We start from the raw sequence: 21,369 nt of genomic DNA on the forward strand, positions 1-21,369 counted from the left end.
CAGTGAACAGGTGTGCCTTGTCAAGCGTTAATTTCTGCAATTTCTTGCCTTCTTAATGTATTTGAGAACATCAGTTGTGTTGTGCAGAGGTAGTGTTGGCACAACAGTCTATACAGTGATTAGCCGCATTTGACTACTCTTCTAATTGATATTATGGCAAGAACCACTCAACCAAGTAAAGAGAAACAACAGTCCATCATTACTTTACGACATGAAGGTCAGTCAATCTGGAAAATTTCAAGAACTTTGAACATATCCTCAAGAGCAGTTGCAAAGACCATCAAACGCTATGATGAGGACCACCACAGGAAAGGAAGACCATGAGCTACCTCTGCTGCAGAGGATAAGTTCATCAGAGTTACTGGCCTCAGAAACCGCAAATTAACAGCATGTCAGATTAGAGCCCACATAATTGCTTCACAGAGTTCAAGTAGGAGACACATCTGAACATCAACTGTTCAGAGGAGACTGTGTGAATCAGACCTTTATGGACAAATTGCTGCAAAGAAGTCACTTCTGAAGAAGAAGAAGAAGAAGAAGAAGAAGAAGAAGAAGAAGAAGAAGAAGAAGAAGTAGAGAATTGCTTGGGCCAAGAAATACAAGGAATGGATTTTAGACCAGTGGAAATCTGTCCTTTGGTCTGATAATTCCAAATTTGAGATTTTTGGCTCCACCCGCCATGTCTTTGTGAGACACAGAGAAGGTGAGCGGATGGTTTCTATATGTGTGTTTCCCACCGTGAAGCATGGAGGGGGAGGTGTGATGGTGTGGGGGTGCTTTGCTGGTGACACTGTTGGTGATTTATTCACAATTCAAGGCACACTTAACCGGCATGGCTACCGCAGCATTCTGCAGTGATATGCCATCCCATCTGGTTTGCACTTAGTGGGACCATCATTTGTTTTTCAACAGCACAATGACCCCAAACACACCTCAAGGCTATGTAAGGGCTATTTGACCAAGAAGGAGAGTGATGGAGTGCTGTGTCAGATGATCTGGCCTCCACAATCACCTGACCTAAACCCATTTGAGATGATTTGGGATGCGTTTGACCGCAGAGTGAAGGCAAAGCAGCCAACAAGTGCTCAGCAGCTCTGGGTGCTAGGTGACCAACAGTCTTGAAAACCATTCCTGGTGACTACCTCATGAAGATGATTGAGAGCATGCCAAGAGTGGGCAAAGCTGTCATCAAAGCAAATGGCGGCTACTTTGAAGAATCTAAAATATAAAACACATTCTGGTTTGTTTAACACTTTTTTGTTTACTACATCACTATGTGTTCCTTCATAGTTTGGATGTCTTCAGAATTGATCTACGATGTATAAAATAAATAAATAAATAAAGAAAAATAAAGAACAACCATTGAATGAGTAGGTGTGTCAAAACTTTTAAATGGTACTGTAAGTCAGAGCTGCCTGTATGCAGTACATTTAGTTCTGCATTTAATGTATGAAAAGTCAACACGTGTATACCTTAATATTGATTAATAGAACAATATCCACAATCAGTCTGTTGGGGGGCCTAATTACGCATGATTAATGAATTGCGCCCTGGAAAAGACAAAGCACCACGTGTGTAATTCCGGAACGCGTCTAAAAACAGAGACTCACTTGGTGTAACAATCCTGACTGATTCTGATAATTAGTTTGTGGTAAAGGGACTGTGGAATAGAACGCTATGCTCATCAGCGGCCGCAGCGCGCAAAGACGCGCAAACGAGGAGGACGCGCAGTGTCCTGTCGCCTCTCCTGGGGAGCAGCAGTGATGCTGGAGCCGCCTATATAAAAGCGTCCAAGATGCCACTGATCGGTCATTCATGTACTTTCTCCGAGCGCTTTTCATCGCCTCCCTCTGCCCGCACCGTGCAACGTGTGCTCCGCCACTACTTCGCTCTCACATGTAGACCCACGCTTTCAAAAAGCTCAACTCAGCATTTCTGGCGGATTTCTCTCAACCGAGTTCCAACCATGCTCGTCAGCCGAGGACTTCAACACAAGAACTTTGTCAGAGCACAGTGTCAGGGCGCACAGGATGCTCCACAGCGCAGGCACAGCGTTTAACGCAGACTAGAGAGCGCGGCTGTCCAGAAGCGACTCCACATGAAGTTGTGAGAGTGAGAAAAAGAGAAACTACAGGATTTTCTGTGGGTCAGGCTCACCAAGCAGGTAGTAGAACACCCTGGGCATGGACAATGGATACTTTAAGTCTGTCGGTGAACGCGGTGTCCTACACTGTGGCAGCTGAACTCTACACTACTGATGATCCGTTTAATGGACCCATCAAGAACATCGCGCCGTGGAACTTCACTGTCCTGGCCGTGCTTATGTTTGTGGTCACCTCGCTGTCTCTCAGTGAAAACTTCCTCGTCATGTTTGTCACTTTCAAGTTCAAACAACTCAGACAGCCCCTGAACTATATAATAGTTAATTTGGCCATCGCTGACTTTCTGGTCTCCCTCACCGGTGGAGTAATAAGTTTCCTGACAAATGCCAGGGGTTATTTCTTCCTTGGCAAGTGGGCTTGCGTCTTGGAGGGGTTTGCTGTTACTTTTTTCGGTAGGTTTACCCGTCTTTGCTTTTCTGTCCCCTGACACTGTAATTGCAGGGCTTCATAAGATAACTTCCATAACTGCAGGTGTCAGTGTTGGAGCATTTTATGCATTCGTTGCAAAGTTGTGTGATGACCGTAAAACAGCCCCACGTGGCACATCCTCATCCGTCAGCGCTGACTTCAACATCTGTTCATGAATCAGAGCATCTGGGAGGTAAAATAAAAGTTATAAATCAATTCCACTACAGCTGTTGCCAAAATGGAAAAGTTGAATGAGGATCAGGGCGTCAGTGACTTAAGTCAGTGTCACTGACAGTTCACATCTTGAAGAAATTGTTTATGTAAAACAAACAATCTTTTTCTATGTCAGAGGTAAAGCTCTGATTAACCGCATATGAGTGATTCTACTTTGTTTTTAAATGTGTATAGAGAAAACTTTCTTGTTCAGTCAGCTCTAGAAATTCCTTTTGTAAATCCATTCCAGTTCCTATACTGTGCCCGTTAAAGCTCAACCCCCATAATACAGCTCTGCAAGTGTAAACGTCATTGTGGTGCATTTGGCAAACTGGAGCTCAGGGATTGGGTGAATGGACATTACGGTGTGTTTGCAAAGTAAAATCTTTATTCTAAATTGTCGAGATTTAAAAACAGGAAACTGCATCAAGTTCAGACAACAGTGGAAGAAGTTACTATGCTATTTTCATGAGCCCCTGGGGTAGATTTTCTGAAAACGCTACATGCATACTGCTGCTCTGCTGCAGTGTGTGCAGAAAACCATACTGTAGGATTTGTAACAAAAGCCCATTGTGGGTCTTAAAGGGAGAATTCAAAGCCACACTCAGGAGCCTCCTCACATACTGCAGTGCATGACTTGCCATAAGTAGGTTACCAACACCGTAACCACCAACATTTAACTAAGTCTGGTGGACTGGTATCGTGGTTTCTATTGAGGCTCTGTTTAAGACAGGATGCAGAGCTGCCCAAAGTGGGATCCTAGGTGTCTGGTGAGTAGCCTGCAGTACAGGAAATCAAGAGAAAATACAGTACTTAAGTTCAGGCAAAGCGTCCTTATTGGATTTCATAACAAGTTTTGTGCACCCATTTAGCAGCTTGTACACGTGCAGAGCAGTGACCCAGGAAGTCACAGGATGTCTTGATTCAAACGTATCATGTAATTACTTTCACGGCGAGTAGTTTACCTTGTGGGGCTGTAATGAGACAGCTTTGGTCATTATTGTGAGTTACAATATCCCATATTGATCGGCATTATATTGTGTGTTAAATTCATATTGCCTTAGAAATAGACTTTATACTGATAATGATACTAAATAGCAGTGAAATCTCCAACACAATGAATTAATTGAAGCACAGTATGGGTGTATGGATATGACTATTTATGGACAATATTACATGGTGGATCCTGGTGTATTGGGTGTTATTATGTACTCAATTACCTTACAAAAGAGTAACCTTTTTTTAAGGATTACACTGCATGTGAAAACAAATATTGCCGGGCAAAGAGTGCTGTAGCACATGGCAACACAAAAACATGTTCTGTTAGTAGGATGAAGAGCCGGCATGGTGCTAAAAGAAACCATTTGACATACAAAATTAGGATCGAGGACACCATGCTGATGTATAATCAATACCCCACTGAAGTGAGGCTTACGTTTTCAAGGGGCTTTTGTAGTGGAAAGCCACTTCAATTTTAGTCTTGACAGCAGTTTCAGTGATTGACAACTGTGCAGCATTGGTATTACCTATGTGTGTGAGTGTAGGGGTGTGTGCGTGAGTAATTTAGAAAGATTACCTTGAGGTAGCTCACGTCGATGAGCAGGATGGATGCCCCACTTGTTATTCTGCTCAGGGTGAGAATATTTTCTGTTTATTTTTAGTTTTCCTATCTATGTCCACTTGTGCTTTACAGATAAATAGTTATTGGGTAAAAACAGGTTTTCTAGAAAAACACCCTGTGAAGGTCTGTTTTCTTTAAAAAGCTACAAAAGCAGCATTGAACTATTGGTGTTAATAGTATAAGTGAACTTTGGCAGAGGCTCTTGTTTAAATATGTGTGAAATAATTGAACACCCTGGTCTCCACCTCTCTCTCTCTTGTCCTCTCCAGAGAGCCTAGTAGGCAGACACTAGGAGTACCTGGCTGTGGAGAGATCGGTAATTATCCGATCTGTGAGACTGACTTATTACCATAATTAAAGTTGGCTTTTTTTAGCCCATTAGGAGGCTGCCTCATGCATTTACCCTGGATCATTAAACTATTTCCAGCAACAGTGTCATCACTTTTACCCCTGCACCGTACAGAATTGGGATACTTTGTCAAAAAATAAGAAACATGGATACACTATAGGGAAACGTCTCAACCAGGGAATCCCAGTTGGACAAATTCCAAAAGGTGTAAAGAAACTAAATAAGGTTCACGCTCTGGTGAGAGAGGGCAAATACATGCATTATGTGCTCAAATATTGTAAAATTTAAGAAAACTTTTCTTTTTACGTTTACTGTACTGTGTCAGATAAGTGAAAACCACAGAGCTGTGATGTCCATAGTCATTAAAAGCAAATTCCAGGACTTGGTGGTGTGTGCTTCTGACTGCTGTCGTCCCACTCAGCTCCTCCACACTGACCTCCTGCTGTTTGCCTCAGGTATTGTGGCCCTGTGGTCCCTTGCCGTTCTGTCCTTCGAGCGATTCTTTGTGATCTGCCGGCCTCTGGGGAACATCCGACTGCAAGCGAAGCATGCGATCCTGGGTCTGCTGTTTGTCTGGACCTTCTCCTTCATCTGGACTTTCCCTCCGGTGCTAGGCTGGAACAGATACACTGTAAGCAAGATCGGGACCACCTGTGAACCTGACTGGTGAGGAATGAGCATTTTATTATCTCTGTAACCTACGAAGAGCTATTTCTGTTTAAACTGTCAGAGAGAAATTGATGTTAAAAGGATCTATTCACCTAAAGTACCAAAACGTATTTTCTCACTTAATCCACTCTGTGTTTGCTTTTTGTTGAAATTTGTTATTATCTGAGAAATTAGCCCAGTGAAAACTGCTGCCAGTGAGGTTTGTGGATTATTGACTTGAACCAATCAAATGTAATTTTTACTGCTTCCAATGTATTGTGGTGGCTGTAAAACCATCTCTGTGGCTTAGTATCAATGTTATGAGGAGTAAGTGAGAAAAAATTATGGGTGACACCTTTACATTACACACAGGCATTTGTCCCACGGTCGTTGTAAAAAATACTGACTGCAGCAAGTTTTGCAATACGCATGCTTAAGTTGCACAAAAGGTAACAGTTACCTTGCTCCTGTGCTCTGCTGCATGATGGTTTTTTTCCAAATGGGGTAATACAGAACTGAACTAGTGACTCCTAACTCTAACTTTAATACCACCCCTATGATTCAGCCCAACGCTTACCCAGAAATAACCCTCTATTAATTATTTTTCTCACCACACACCTCACACACAGTTAAAGATTATAGACATTCTACATTAAGGCCTGTGGCTTCAGCTGCATTAGCTCACTTTGCAAATGTGTCTCATGGAAAAAGTCAAGAAAGAGGTCGTCTCTGACCTTGGCCCTCAGGGTGCCATCTGGGTAATGCTATTTAGCTGCTTTGATCAAAGGCGTGCAGATAGGGGGCTGAGTGTTTGCCTCAAGCCCAGTGACGGAACCATTGCTTAGATGAAGCACGGGGGGAATGAATGGTTCAGACAATGCAATTAAGACGTCACCTTATGGAGATACCTGGTGCATAGATGACCTGATCCACCGCTGGCTGCATGCAGCATGAGTTCTGTCAGAGGACATTTGGTTAGCAGCAGGAGTGCAAACAGCACAGGTGTTTCAGGTCCACAACGTTGCCACATGCACAGCCTAATGTATTTTAAAAGACTCATTTATGTGCATCTTTTTACCTCTGAATACATGCAGATATGCCACACTGGACGGCATCTGAATGTTAAAAAGCATACATGCAAGGTTTTGAAGGATTGTGCGGGAGGCGTTGGTGTCAGTGGATTGTCAGGTGGCTGTGTCCTTGGTGAGGGGAATACAATGTACCGCCAGTATGTTACTGACTTTCAAATTCCTTCCAGTGCTCAGGTATTGTGTCAGACATTTAGGTATAACAAAGACACATACAGATGGAGGTTGCTAACACAAATCCTTGGACCTGCTGGGAAAATATGAACAAAGACACATACAACAAATTTAGTGACCCTCTATCTTGTAGATAAATTTAATTACAGTATATATGTTTCATAAGAAATGTTAGCTACCATTAAAAGCAGAGACATAACATTACTGAAATGCAACTTGCTGATTATCAGTTCAAGAGGTCAAACAGCAAAATTAGCTTTTGAAGAAGAGGTATTTTTGGGCAATAGAGGATAATGTCTCACAAGTCAGGAGCATAAGCTGTAATGTATGAGTCCACAGACGCATGCAGGTTGTCAAATAAGACAGTAATTGAATATCTGGTAGTTCATTTGTGTCTTTCACATTGTCATTCTACTTTTATTACACATATGAAAACCTTAACATATTAATCATAATTAATAATAATATGTTTATGTCGTTGAAATTGCAAGAAAACTGCAGTCGTGTGTAGGAAGTTTGTAATTGTACATTATGACTTTGCGACAGCACTGTTGGAGATTATTTAAATGCTGGGTGACTGATATACAGAAGTGGCTCATTAAGTCACTGAATCTTAGCAGTAGAATGATTGATTCCGATCTTCGTTTCAGGAATGAGTACATTTCAGTTCAATACAGAGACCCAAAGGTTTTAGTCTGGTACATTTGGTGACATATTGAAATGAATGAACAAACTATGTACATCTTACAGCGTCTACAGACCTTCAAAGTAGAGGGGGTCACCTCCAAGCTGGAAGGGCTTTTTCTGCAGGGACTGTAGAAAACAAACCAAATGGTATGAGGTAGATTAACAGTGTCAGGGCCGCAAGTGAGCTGCTTTCATGGTGCCCAGTCATTTTGTGCACATATACCTAACAACTCCCTCACAATCCTTCTGTGTCCTTTAACCACAGAATGGGGCTGTCCACTCACCTGACTTGTTTTGGTGTGAAAAATAAATAAATAAATGACCCAAACAAATATTTATGGAGCATGAATTACTATTTTGCACATATCATGTGACAATACATTCATGGTGTGAATTGCCTCATCACAATGTCTGTGGTTCAGCATTGATTAAGATGCATGCACACAAATACTCCACCAACCACATAAGCTCACACTCAAACCTCTGTCTGGCAGGTAGTTCCTCACACATTAATCCAGAACATGTTTCATTTGACCATGGCAGGCATTTTCATGCAAATGACATAATTAGACTAAATTAGTGGCCTCCAGGCCCCCAATTGTGACACAGAGATTTGTCTCAGCTGTGAAATTTGCCTTTTAACTGAAGCTTAAATGAGGTGCAAAACTGTTGTCTTTCTCTGCAGCTAGATAAAAGCCTGCGTGAATGTCAAAATGACATTTCACAGACTTCTCATAGCTGGGAAATTATGGGATTGTTAACCACTTAGCGACACAGGTGTTATCAGACCAATGGTTTGCCATGTTTTTGGCTGTATGCATCAAACCACTGATCAATCTCTTATCTATTGTTATTGGTAGTTCATTTATATATATACATAATTTTATTTTATTTTATTTATTTAATTATTTTTTTCTCATTTGGCAAAAACCAAACAAACAAACTTGCTTTTGACCCAGTTCCTAAAATGTGAATGCAAACATTGTTGTTCTCCACCTCTGAACAGGTATTCAACCAACATGATAGATCACAGCTACATCATCACTTTCTTCACCACGTGTTTCATTCTGCCTCTTGGAATGATATTTTTCTGCTATGGAAAGCTCCTGCGGAAGCTCAGGAAGGTCAGTATGAGTTCTAACACAACACACATGGAAATCATTAATTATTGTTAGATATTGTAAAATGTTATTTATATATATAACTCAGACTCTCAGTCATGTTGAGGAGATTTGTAAATTGTGCTTAAAATATGATTAACCTGTGTCTGTATTTACCCTGTTCACAAAAAATTCCAAAAAAAAGTTGGGACTCTCTAAAACTTAAATTAAAACAGAAATCAGTGATTTGCAAAGCCTTTTTTGACCTACATTCAATTGAATGACATTACAAAGACAATATGTTTAATGTTCAAACTTCATTGTTTTTGTAAATATAAACTTTACCACTGTGTTGCATCAGCTTTTCTTTTAGCAACACTTACTAAGTGTTCGAGAAATGAGGACACTACTTTCCCATTCCTGCTTGATATACGACTTCAGTTCTCAACAGTCCAGGGTCTTCTTTGTTGTATTGTGCGCTTCATTATACGCCACACATTTCCAGTGGGAGACAGGTCTGGACTGCAGGCATGCCAGTGTAGTACCTGCATTCTTTTACGATGAAGCCACATGCAGAATGTGGCTTTGCATTGTCTTGCTGGAATAAGCAGGGACGTCCCTGACATAGACTTTGTCTGAATGGCAGCACATGTTGTTCCAAAACCCAAATGAATCCAATCAAGTTACCCCTGCCATGGGCACTAACACCCCCCCTCAACTTTGTGCTGGTAACAGTCTGAATGGTCCTTTTCCTCACGAGCCTGGAGGACACAACATCCATGATGTCCAAAAACAATCTGAAATGGTGATTTGTCAGATGACAGCACACTGTTCCATGTTGTGTCAGTCCATCTCACAGGAGTTTGGGTCCAGAGAAGTCAGCAGTGTTTCTGGATGTTGTTGATATTTGGCTCTCACTTTTTATAGTCTGAGCTTGCATTTGTGGAAACAGCAACAAACTGTTTGCTGACAAAGGTTTTCTGAAGTGTTCCTGAGCCCGTGCAGTAATATTCTATAAGAGTCATGATGGTTTTTAATGCAGGCTCTCCTGAGGGATCAAAGGTCATGGGCATTCAGTGCTGCTTTTTGGTCTTGCCCCTTCCAGGCAGAGATTCTTCTGATTCTCTGAATGATTTGATGATATTATGGATTATAGATGGAGAAATCCCTAAATTCTTTGCACAGTGCATTGACAAACGTTGTTCTTAAACTGTTTCACAAAGTGGTGAACCTCTCTCCATCCTCACTTGTGAACGGCTGAGTCTTTCCAGGACGCCCCTTTCATACCCAATCATGATACTATCACCTGTTACCAATGAACCTGTTTACCTGTGGAATGTTCCAAACAGGTGTTTTTGGAGCATTCCATGACTTTCCCAGTCTTTAGTTGCTCCTGTCTAACTTGTTTGAAATGTGTTGCTGCATCAAATTCAGAATAAGTAATTTACAAAAACAATGAAGTTGATGAGGTCAAACATTAAATATATTCATTTTCTACTGTTTTCAATTGAATCAAACGGGATTAGCAAGTTATCACATTCTGTTTTATTTATGTTTTACACAGAGCGTGTTGTATTAAAGTGCTCGAACGCATGTTTTTTCACCATATATCTCAAAATAAAACTTTTTGTCTTCCATTTTTTTGTCCATATTAAACAGGCTTTTGTTAGTCAAAATGCTGATTTTGTTAGCTTTAGACAGAGCCAAGGTAGCTGTGCTCCCCCTGTTTCCAATCCTTGTGCTAAACTAAGATAACCATTCTTATAGTTGCCATACAAAAAAAAAAAAAAAAAGTGATTAGGAATATTTCCCCAAATACAGTGGCATTTACTTCCACTAAGTGGAACATAAAGATTTGTTCATGGCATGTGTTCTCAAGGCTGGATAGGCAACATAGCCAAATGGACAACTTCCATTTAATAGGGGCCCACCTGCAAAGTTTTGGTCACTTTCTGTAAATGCACCCATTGCGCATAAGTGGAAGGCAAGGTACAATAAGTCACAATTAAGCTGCGCAGATAAATTTTAAATGGCATCAATGTTCATACTGAACAGTAGAATTTAACTTGTGTTAAATTCATCTCAGGGCACCACCCTTCAGAACGGGAAAACTGATTGCCAATTGATTCTCATGAAATATACTAAACTATCAACTTGGAACGCTGACTAAGTATTAAATTAGTAAGCACAACCAAAATGACCATAATGGCTAGTAAAGGTTGAAGGGTTTGGGAGTTCTGAATAGTAGAGGTTGGCAGCATTCACTCTTGTGCAGCATTAACTTGACCAGCATGTATGTTCAAAAGCATATTTTTCAAATTAACACACATAACATGAAACAAAGAGAGTATGTGAAGTGGGAGCTGAGTCCATTGGTGGATGTCGCTGGATCTGATGCATTTTCTAGGGAGAGCAGGAGATCTGGCTGCACAGCGTATGATGGATACAGATAATGATCACGGCGAAAGCTCAACATTACTACTCACAGCACATCTTCTCTCACAATCATGCAGTTCTGATGTCATTGGGGAGGCGGGTGCAGCAACTGTCAATCAAGCTGACAGACGCCTTGTGTATGATGCTGTTGGTGTTGTGTACTGAAAAAAAAGGAAGAAAAACCGTTGTGGGTGCACTATGCACCATTCGGTCATTATTTATGCATGTACTGGGTAGCATGTGGATAACAATTACAACTGGTACAGCAAGTTTCACAAATAGTAATTTTAGCCTGCTAGTATTTACCGACGTTTTTTTTTGACTCAGTCGTCCTCCCTCGAGGAAACGTCAAATGGGCAGGGACTTTTCCTCTCTTTCGTTGCCCCACCTGACAGCAGCATCCCTCCTCCTCCTTCTCTTCACCATAGTTACCTTACTGCGCTCTGGAGAGAGCACCTGATTGGTCAACACTCAGGAGCATGTCGTGGGAGAGAAAATATATTAAAGTTGGACATACTGGCTACTGGAGTATTAAGACAATTTGGTATCAGCCTAGAAAAACCCATATTTGTTCATATCCTAGCAGATGAACGGTTTGTAAATTCACAGTCCTGTGCAGCTATTCATGGTTCTCTGTTTCCTCTAGGTATCTCACGGTCGTCTGGCCACCGCCAGGAAGCCGGAGCGGCAGGTGACCCGTATGGTGGTGGTGATGATTGTTGCGTTCATGGTGGGATGGACGCCTTATGCAGCCTTCTCCATACTGGTCACAGCTCATCCAACCATTGAACTCGACCCCAGGCTGGCTTCCATCCCCGCCTTCTTTTCCAAAACAGCCGCTGTCTACAACCCAATCATCTATGTCTTCATGAACAAACAGGTAACTGTTTACATGTTGAAACGGAATATTGTTTGATTCAGTCATGCTTTTTTTTTGCAGTACAAAACCACAGTTACAGCAGTGCTGAGGGTAGGTATAAATTTCTTCCTTTGCCAGTGTTGAGATACATCACTGTATGCAGCACAGGGGAGCTGCAGCACAACACTAAGATGTTTTTTCTGTTGTTGTTGGGTGTTAGCCTGTCTCTCAATAATGCATGGTGTATGAATAAAAGAAACACGAAATCCAGAGAGTGCAATTGTCCATGCGTGGCTCTGTTAAAAAATACATTAGCCACCTATGGTATGCTTGTGAGGCTTGCAATTGTGAAAGAGCCAGCGCTGACATTTTTGTATGCCATTTACCTTGTTTAATTTTACATTGTGCTGTCCAGCCCCATTTTCTCAGTGTAAGTGAGACACACACTCTTTGGGTAATCATTATTGACTGTACAGATATTGAATATATAGCAATTGATAGGAGCCATTAGAAAGTTAATAGATTCCTTTTCAAGCAATTACTAGGCAGTTTCTCTGTAAAACAAACTTTCTTTATTCAAGTAACAGTTTGCATGATTTTTTGATGTTTTCTCCCATGATGATTACTGACTGATTTATCGTGTGCACCAAAGGTCTGTATAACTGAATTTAAGGGCCTAGTAATCCTAGTAATTGGCAAATGTGACAGACTAATGCTGGGGGCACACAGGAGGCAGAAGCCCTGCAAAGCACTGCCTGCCTCCTCGTGGTGCCCATGTTAACCAATTGGGCTGTTATGGTCACGTGTTATAGGTCACGTTGTGAGCGAACCTGACAGGAAAGAACACTAATAATAATCTGTTATAAATACATATGATATATTATATCATCGGTGTGTAGGTTCTGATTCTTAGAAATGAAGGAATATGCATGGTGTGCAAGATAAAATATCAAAATCTGCCCATCCGCTGGATTTTTTAGAAACACGTCACTGCTGTTTATGATATTGTTTAAGTTACATACTTTTTCCACATTTTTGCCTTTTCTAAATAGAGAACGAGAGAGATGAGCAGACAAAAACACACACAAACACACACACACACACAGGCAGTAGAGAAACCCCTCCCTGCAGATAAAAAGCTTTATGCTATGAATTCATAAGGTTATAATAAAGATCAGGTCTGTGTGTGAATAGAAAAGAGCAGAGGAGCAGAATTGCTTGTTGACTGACGTAGAGAATTGGCTTCCGGTGTTAACAGCCAGGCTACTGCTTACATGACAGTTGACCTATCATGACTTGGGATGTTCCTAACAATGTTAAAGGGAAAAAACAGAAAAAAACAGTAGCAGTCTACTCTTTAGCAAGACAGCTCCTCTGTGCCGAAATAGATCTTCAATAGACCAGTGTTCTTAGCACGACAATGACGCCCTGCATAGCTGCCAAGAATGCTGGGCTCACCAACTTTAGCTCTCGTGTGCCTCTTGTAAACATGAGTATGCTGTGTCCAATTTCCTGATGGCACATCAGTTGTCCTTGCCTCTTGCGATTTGGAGTTACTACTGTACAAAAAGGTCGTGTGAAGCTCTATTCACAATTCATATAAAACTGAGATCCTAAAGCTCTTTAACAACCCTTTCATGTTAACACACATTCCTCCCTGTTTTTGCATTGCTCCATTGTCTGTGCCGAATTTTTATTATACATGACAGGTTTGATTTTTTTTTTTTCAATACGATTCTTTACAGTCCGGCCAGTAGAGTGAACATTAAAACTGTCAAGATCAGTTATGACACACATGACTTAGGAGAGGCTTGCCTACAAAAATGTTTAAATTGATCTATTTTTAGACAGCACAATACAAGTCCAACTAAATACATGCTTGGCACGATGCCTAGATCAGACATCCCTTTCCAGGGAGCTGCTTGCAGTCTGCATGTCCATCTGATTGCCCCAGTTCTAGCTGCACTCGCTGTTGAAATGGGTCAGCAGTGTCTCCACTAAGACATCGATTGGATGTAAATAAGGACAGCTAGGAGGCAGATTCTGGTTTGAGCAGAGCTCCTGTGGCTTCAACCAAATTGCTAGTGCTAATAGAAATCAGCTGACTGCTAGTACTTGATTGTGATCTCTCTCTCTCTCTCTCTCTCTCTCTCTCTCTCTCTCGCTCTGAGTTACATAACAAGGAGACGTGATCCATAGACTCAGGGGATTGACATGATGCATGACTCCAGCTACTTGGAGTAACTATTTCAGAGGGAGACAGCCTCCTGGGTTGTCTTAAGTCAAAAGGTTGAAGGTGAAAAAACATTGTAGAGATGTCCATTTATCACCTCTAGAATTATTGCTCAAAATCCATTTCACAGTAGGCTTACACAGGCTTTGATCTCTCAAAGTCACACTGCTTGATCAGTAAGAAAAGCAAAGCAAAGGTTTGAAAGGAGATAAAAAAAAAAAAAGAGCATACAAAAACATATAAATACATTGAGTTCAGACTGTTTCGACGTGATATACTTTTTGTTTTGCCCACGAGGACCTTGATGTTAGAGGGAAACTTTTTTGATCCGTTTTGAGAAAATATACTTTGTTCTCCTTCTACTCCTGCTGCCGTAGATATAGAATTTTGTAAAACTGTACGTCCTCATTCCACTGGGCATGGCTGTATCATGTTCCAGCTGTGATGTGGGTGACGGAGTTGATCACGGCCGCTCTCACTCTCATGGCTTGTGATTCCACCAGATGTGCTGCAGAGCATTTGAGAGGCGACCCTGAAGGAGCTCTGCGCTCTGCTCTGCTTAAAACACCTGTCTACTCTGTTTTTGACAGACACCATGTCAAACTACATGGAACAGGAAGTCAGACACAGGAACGCCGTAGAACCTGTGATTTCCACGATTTCCACGAGAATTTGAAAACTATGTCCATTTCTGGTCAAACATTGCAAAAAAACATGGAGGCTGTTGTTGATTAAAAATGAATCAGCTAGATAGCCTATTTACCTGTGGTACAAGCACAAAAATCAAAGAAAAAAGACAGAATCAACAAAGTCTGGGGAAGGCTTCACTTCTGAAACACACAGTTGGGTATGAAGCTGTGTTGAGGACAGACACCACAGAGCTGCACCTGGTGGAATCAAGGCATCAGGAGGGACAATGCTACTCTTTCACTTTTCATGCTCACATTTTTTCAGATGATTTAGGTAATTAAAATGACCTGCGGAGTCACAAATAGACTTAGCCTACAGACTGTGGGAATGCAGGACATTTAAATGGAGCTCTGGCTTCACATAAAAGATCATTGCTGAGCTTATTGTGTGAGAACAGCTATGTGATAAGTGATGCTATAAGAGAGCTCAAAGGCTTCACTGAAAACGACAGTGAAGGGAGAAATATTTATACTCCCATCACATTCTAAACCTGTATTTATCGGTATTGGAAAAACCTTCAAAGAATAATCACCTGACTCTACAGTTCCACTCCATTGTGTGATTTAGCATCTGAACTCCTTGTTTACGTTTTATGGTCAGGACTTCTTTTGGTCTTGATTCACTGTTATCAGCCTCGTCTTGGCATGCAGCAGACAGCTTTTGTCAATGTAAAGACTCTGATGAATTAGACCACTCCATAAGTTACTCTGTGATTTGGTCACAAAGCTTAGAAAAGAAAAAGAAAGCAATTCTCTTTAAACTATTGTCCAGCAGCAGGTTGCAGAATCAAAGCTCTTTTCATGATCCCACAGATGTTTACTGTCTGCCTGACTGTACACCAACATTTAAATCCAATATGTCCACAGACTGTGCCGACTGCCCTGTATTTCTTTCCTGCTGCTGTGTAAACTATGGCAGGCCAGGGCGGAGGCTGGTGCAATCGATGAATACTTTTGCCCTAGAGAAACATTTTATCCATTCATGCAGAAAGTCTGTGGGATAATGAAAATGACTTTGAAGATACAAGCTGCTGCTGGATAACAGGTAAATATAAGGCTTGCATAGGAAAAGCTGTGTGACCAAAACACAGAGTATCATATGGAGTGCTGAGGTAAAAAAAAAAGCCACCTAGCACCAAACAGCAGGCAAAGTTAAAAACTAGCTGGGGGACATATTGAAGCACCAAAGAGCAAGAAATTATCCTTAGGAGTCAGTGGAGTCCAAAACAAAGCTGACAATGACACTACGTGACGATAAGTTATTTTGGCAATATCCATTCCTACATAATAATGGTGCAGGCCTATTACGTATGCTTGGAATTGCGTCACTGCTCTTTGTGACTCTCTAGAATTCAGCTTTAAACTGCTTTAAAGAAGCCATTTACCAGGGTAAATGTGTTTCAGGCTATTCATATTGCCATTAAGATGACATTTTATGAGATTATTTTGTGTTTTAAACGCTATATTTTTTCAAAGTTGGAGGGAAGTGCTGTATAAGTATTAGATGTAAGGGATTTAACAGAATATTTTAAGTCCCAGAGTGAACAAAGCCTTTTGCTTTTTCATGACATTAGAGGGTAACAGAGGCATTATTGCCACTCTTTGAAAGCATTACAGGTTGGAGGGGAGCAGTTAGGATGCTTTTGTGTTAGACAGGCCATTAAGGGTCAGGAATGGTCATGATTTCTCCCAGGGGCATCACAGAGTGGGAGCTTCAGCACTGGAAATAGGTCAATTAGTGTTTTTAGATTTAAAGTAATGTGGAAACCAATGATTGTGGGGCTATTAGGGAGGACTGGTTGAAATTGGCCATGTTCTTCCAAGAACAACCACTGAAAGGACGTCATTGTCACTGCGTCTGTTTACGTGTATGTCTGAGAGGGCAATGCAGACACAGCTGAATGTTGTGTAATATAGTGACAGATGCTCTCTGATTATTAGCAGTGGAATGTGTTTGACCACTATCAAAAGTATAGCCTGTAATTACTGATTTTTGCACATCAAAGCAGAGACAGAACAAACAAGTTTTTAAATGATACTGTTTCAGTGGGTCATGTGTATCTGTAGACACTGCCTTGCCTCCTAAAGGCCATAAGTGAGTAAGTTAGAATGAGAATGCAAGTCCGTTACTTTCTATTAAATCTATTAAAAGAGCGAACAGACAATTACTTTAGCCTAACATAAAGACTGGAAGCATGGGGGAAAAGCTAGCCCGGGTCCTTTTAATGATCAAAAAATACCTACCAACACCTTTAAAACTTGCTCATTTTTATGCAACAAACCACTTTTGCATTCAAACAGAAATTGTCCAAACAGAAAATTTTGATGTGTTGCTTTTGGCTACACATGCTTTTTAGATGTGTGTAAACATATCTAAGCAACATAACTAAAACTCTAAACTCTAAAATCTTTAAAATCTCAATTTTTTACATTTGTGTTTATGTACAGATTAAGCCAACATCATACAAGGTGTAAATTAGTTTTAGAGGTGGTGGTAGTGTATAGCTGTTCTTCAGTGCTTACAGTCTTTAAAGTAAGCTAAACTAAACTGAGAGTGGTATCAATCCTGTAAATGTGGTCCCTAAAATACTGTCATTGCAAATAATGTTGTTGTTTTCTGTCCAGTTCCGGAAATGCCTAATCCAGCTCTTCACCGGCATGGGGACCATCCCAGACAGCAACATGAACCAGACCTCTGAGCGACCTGGAATTACTGCAGAGAGTCAAACAGGAGAAATGTCAGCCATTGCGGCCCGCATCCCTGTGGGTGGCACTGTGTCGCCCAGGTCAGATGATTCTCCAACCGACTGTGGTTCGTTTGCCCAGCTGCCCATCCCAGAGAACAAAGTGTGTCCAATGTAAGAGTAAAAAGCAGGTGTTCTCTGACCGCCAGAGTCCATAATGACCTTCAGTAATCTAGATCCAGTGTGTTTCAGAACTTCTTTGGACAAGGACAGTGTGAAGAACCGAGAGTTGACTTTTGGAGGGTTTTGACAGGTGATGATTCTAGTACTTTTTCTTGTCATATTTCATTTGCAAAAGAAATTAAGACACACAAAAATCAAACACTAGAAAAGATTTTGGGCTCCAGCATGTTTTGGTAGTTTGTTGAACACCTGATTAAAAAAAGAACAGAGGGGACAAGAAGGACTGGGATGGGCGGAAATGCTCAGAGCTTCACCCGCTAGATATCTTGTAAATATTTGCTTGCCGGACACTCTGTCTTGTGATTGGAGAATATCTTGGATGTTCTCTTGACCATCATGCCCACCTGCTAGTGTGTCACATTAGAGGGCACATGATTCCACTTGATAGTATCTGTATGCCTTCATATCCCGGTGAAAAAAGAGACTGTTAAAAACACAAACCTTGAACATCAGTTAGTTGAGGGCTCACCAGTGTTTTTCAGATACCACAATGCAGCCACCCTTTCATCTTGTCCTCGACTTCTCCTTTGAAGAAGGAGATGGCGCCTACAGAGAAAGTGTTGTTTTTCTATGCTGTTTCAGTACTTTGCTTTGGCAGCGCATCTTCATTTATCTCCACTCGTCAAGAGGACGGAGCAGTCTTCTGAATTTGGAGACTTTTACTTTTGTTTATTCTGCTTAGACTAGTTTGGGTGAAAGCTTTCATCTTTAGTGAAGATGGTCAGTGGGACTTGGAGATGCCAGTCTCCTTTTGCCTCTGTTGGAGATGCAGGACAACATATTCATGAAGTGCCAGCAGGGAATCAACAAACACACCAACGTGCACACAGCTACAAGCAGCACGTATACACACACCACACATGCATGCACATACACATATAGCATAAGTATACACACAGACAGATTGGTGTTCACTGCCTGTATTACAATAAGCCCTCAAAAGGCACTGTGAAGATGATACAATGCACCAATAAATAACCTAGCACAAGAGTGGCTTAGCTAAGCAACCATGTACAAAAGCAATGAGCATCCCATTATAAGCACAGGTCAACAGCAATATTAAAGCTAAATACTGTCACACAGTTGAAAACTTCAGTGTTAGCTACAGCAGCTGTAGCAGTGAGTGTTAAAATGTCTTCTATTTGACTTTGTGATGCATGTTTGTTCACTATTACTGGATATTTGTCAAAGCACTGTTATATTCTCTGCGCTGCACAGTGATTCACAATGTTAAAAAAGTAACAGTATGGTGTCTGTTTGCAATGTACTGAGTGTGTGTTTCAATCATGTTCGGCCAGTCTGGTAGGAGTAACATTACCTTAACATTACCTTATCTTAAAGCATCAGTGCATCTGTGCCAACTTAATTGTGATGCCTTTATGTAATGAGCATAATAACATGAGACCATGATGAAGACCATGGCAAGTCAGCTTCTATCTCATACGTGTTCCCAAGAATCAAGAACTCATTTTTCATGAACCTTTTTGCTTTGTTGTTGAATAACTACACTTTCAAACTTAAACCTGCATTAATCAATATTTTCTGTGGTAGAAGTTGGTACCTCTGTGTGTTGTGAAAGAGTTGCTCTTAGCGCTAAAATCACAGAGAATAAGCAGCTAAATCCTTTTTAGTTTCTTTAGTCAATAGGGGTATGGGTGAGTATGATGTACTGCTCCCCTCAACTGAATTTCAGCAGCAGGAAGCTGTTTTCATCAAGAAAACCAACTGTATGCTAAATGCCACAGCAGCAAGTGGTGGACAGACAAAGCTAGCGACTAGCTAGCAAAGGTAGTTCAACAGTTACAAAGACTCAGTTTTTTTTCATCACTTCGTAGAGAACAAAACAGACATAAAAGGAGGTTCAATTTTAGATTTACTTTAATGAAACACGACTTCAAACAAATGCCAGTATTCCTTCCTGTCTCTGCATGTGAATGCAAGTAGGCAACTGTTTGCTAACACATTAGCGATAACGATGTAATATGGTGGTTGTTGTCTGCCAGCATCTTTTGCCAGTTCTTTCATCCCAAGTGGATAAATACTAATGAATGCAGCTTTATTTATTTACTTTTTAATTTCAAGCTTTCACCTGCCACAAAGTGTTTTGTGCCATAAGGAAATCCAGATTTCTTACATTGTCATCTCTTAGGACAACAATGTGGAATGTGGATTAGTTGCCAGTGGAGATTTCTCGAAGATGGCCTCTTTTTATGGTGATTATACCAATGTCATTAACATGAACTGCTTAATTTATTGATGTTAAAATGTTCAAGCCATATCTCAGGTCTGTCAGTATTTGCTGTTACTGTTTGCAAAGGTAAAAGTGAAAACACTAGTCTCATTGTTCGTAATTGCTAAAATCCAGTATAGCCATGTTGTATAGTACATTTTCCTTCCCTCAAATTATATTATTTTTTTTTGTGTGTTTCGGCATTGTATTACAGTCAAACACTCTCAAATTGTCAAAATGGCCTATACAGCAGCCTTCAATGGACAAAAATCAGGAGATTACAGCTTGGTTGGCAGAGTAAAATATTTAAACCTTAAGTTTTTTTTTCTCCAGTGCGTCTTTATGCTGCTGTAAAATGCAAAATCTGGTTATAGGTGCTGGGTACAACCTCTACAGTGTGGGAAAAGGCCAAATTTAAAAGTGACAATGAACTATAGCTTGAATGGATTGTACTCTGAACTCTGTAGTAAGGTCAAATAACAAGTGCCAATAACAAAAATAATAAGTGTTGTGTTGAGGCTTCAAATTTTTGGTTGCTTATTTCTGGATGGCACAGCTCCAACCACAGCACTGCCTACCGAAGCTAACGTCCATGAATCACTATACAGTATAACTGGTCAGTGACTCGTACTGGACAATCTACTGGCGTGTCAACAAAGTCTAAACTCTCTGTTTAAATGTCCATACACACTGTCTTAACCAGTCAGTACCAATTTATTTAACCTTCCCCAAGCCTCCCCACTACTGACACACACAAACACACACACAGACCCATCTACAGGCATAAATACAGTAGGTGTGTATGGGAAGTACTGACTTCGCCTTGAATATCAGGCAGGATATTAATCAAACAAACCTGCCACTGTTACATTGTGGTACAAGGATTACAGACTGCGCTGCATGCTGATAAGGGGAGGGAACACTTCCCACATGTATAGATGGATTAAAGCTCCTATTTCTCACTTCCCAACCCTGAATATCAAGCTGCTTCACTTGTTTGTTGTGTTGTACTTACAAAGACATGTCAATACCTGTTCTCTTGGATGTTTTTTGTGTCATGAGTACTTTTTCATTTGAGTTTGATTCACATGAGTTTACAGGTCATAGATGCATGCTGGTTATAAAAATGTCTGTATTAAAGTATATTTTATGAAAAGTAATTGTGCACTGTGTTGCTCCTTTGGTACTTTTTACAAAAATAATGATTAAAATGGGAACTGCTTTGATCGATGGTGTGATTAGAAGTTCTCGATATGATTTACTCCAACCCTTCCTGTGCTCCATTGTGGGACAATTTGAAATGATAGCCAAATACATCCTCACAGATGATGTACTACTACTAAATCTCATACAGGATCAGGGTTATCCCACTGTATTGGCAAGCGCTTGTGGATTAAACAGATTTCTGAGGTCTTTATGCACATTTGTATATAAGTCCTCAGTCCATACGGTCTTGGCAGAGGAAGCCTAAAAGAAAGAAACCATGACAATGTGTATGTCACATAGTTCAAGAACTTAAATTATTATAATTTTTTTGCCTATATG

The 21,369-nt window shown here is 40.7% G+C and overlaps 1 protein-coding gene across 1 annotated transcript; it reads left to right on the forward strand.

The window, feature by feature from the left end:
- Positions 1-1,839: 1,839 nt before the first annotated feature.
- Positions 1,840-20,976, forward strand: valopa (vertebrate ancient long opsin a). The gene is made up of 5 exons (XM_076743675.1): positions 1,840-2,554; positions 5,209-5,419; positions 8,357-8,474; positions 11,533-11,766; positions 17,293-20,976. The coding sequence occupies exons 1-5, from the start codon at positions 2,191-2,193 to the stop codon at positions 17,527-17,529; spliced, it is 1,164 nt and encodes a 387-aa protein (XP_076599790.1). The 5' UTR covers positions 1,840-2,190; the 3' UTR covers positions 17,530-20,976.
- Positions 20,977-21,369: the final 393 nt, after the last annotated feature.

Source organism: Chaetodon auriga, chromosome 11, assembly GCF_051107435.1.
Source record: "Chaetodon auriga isolate fChaAug3 chromosome 11, fChaAug3.hap1, whole genome shotgun sequence".
Classification (NCBI taxonomy): Eukaryota; Metazoa; Chordata; class Actinopteri; order Chaetodontiformes; family Chaetodontidae; genus Chaetodon; species Chaetodon auriga.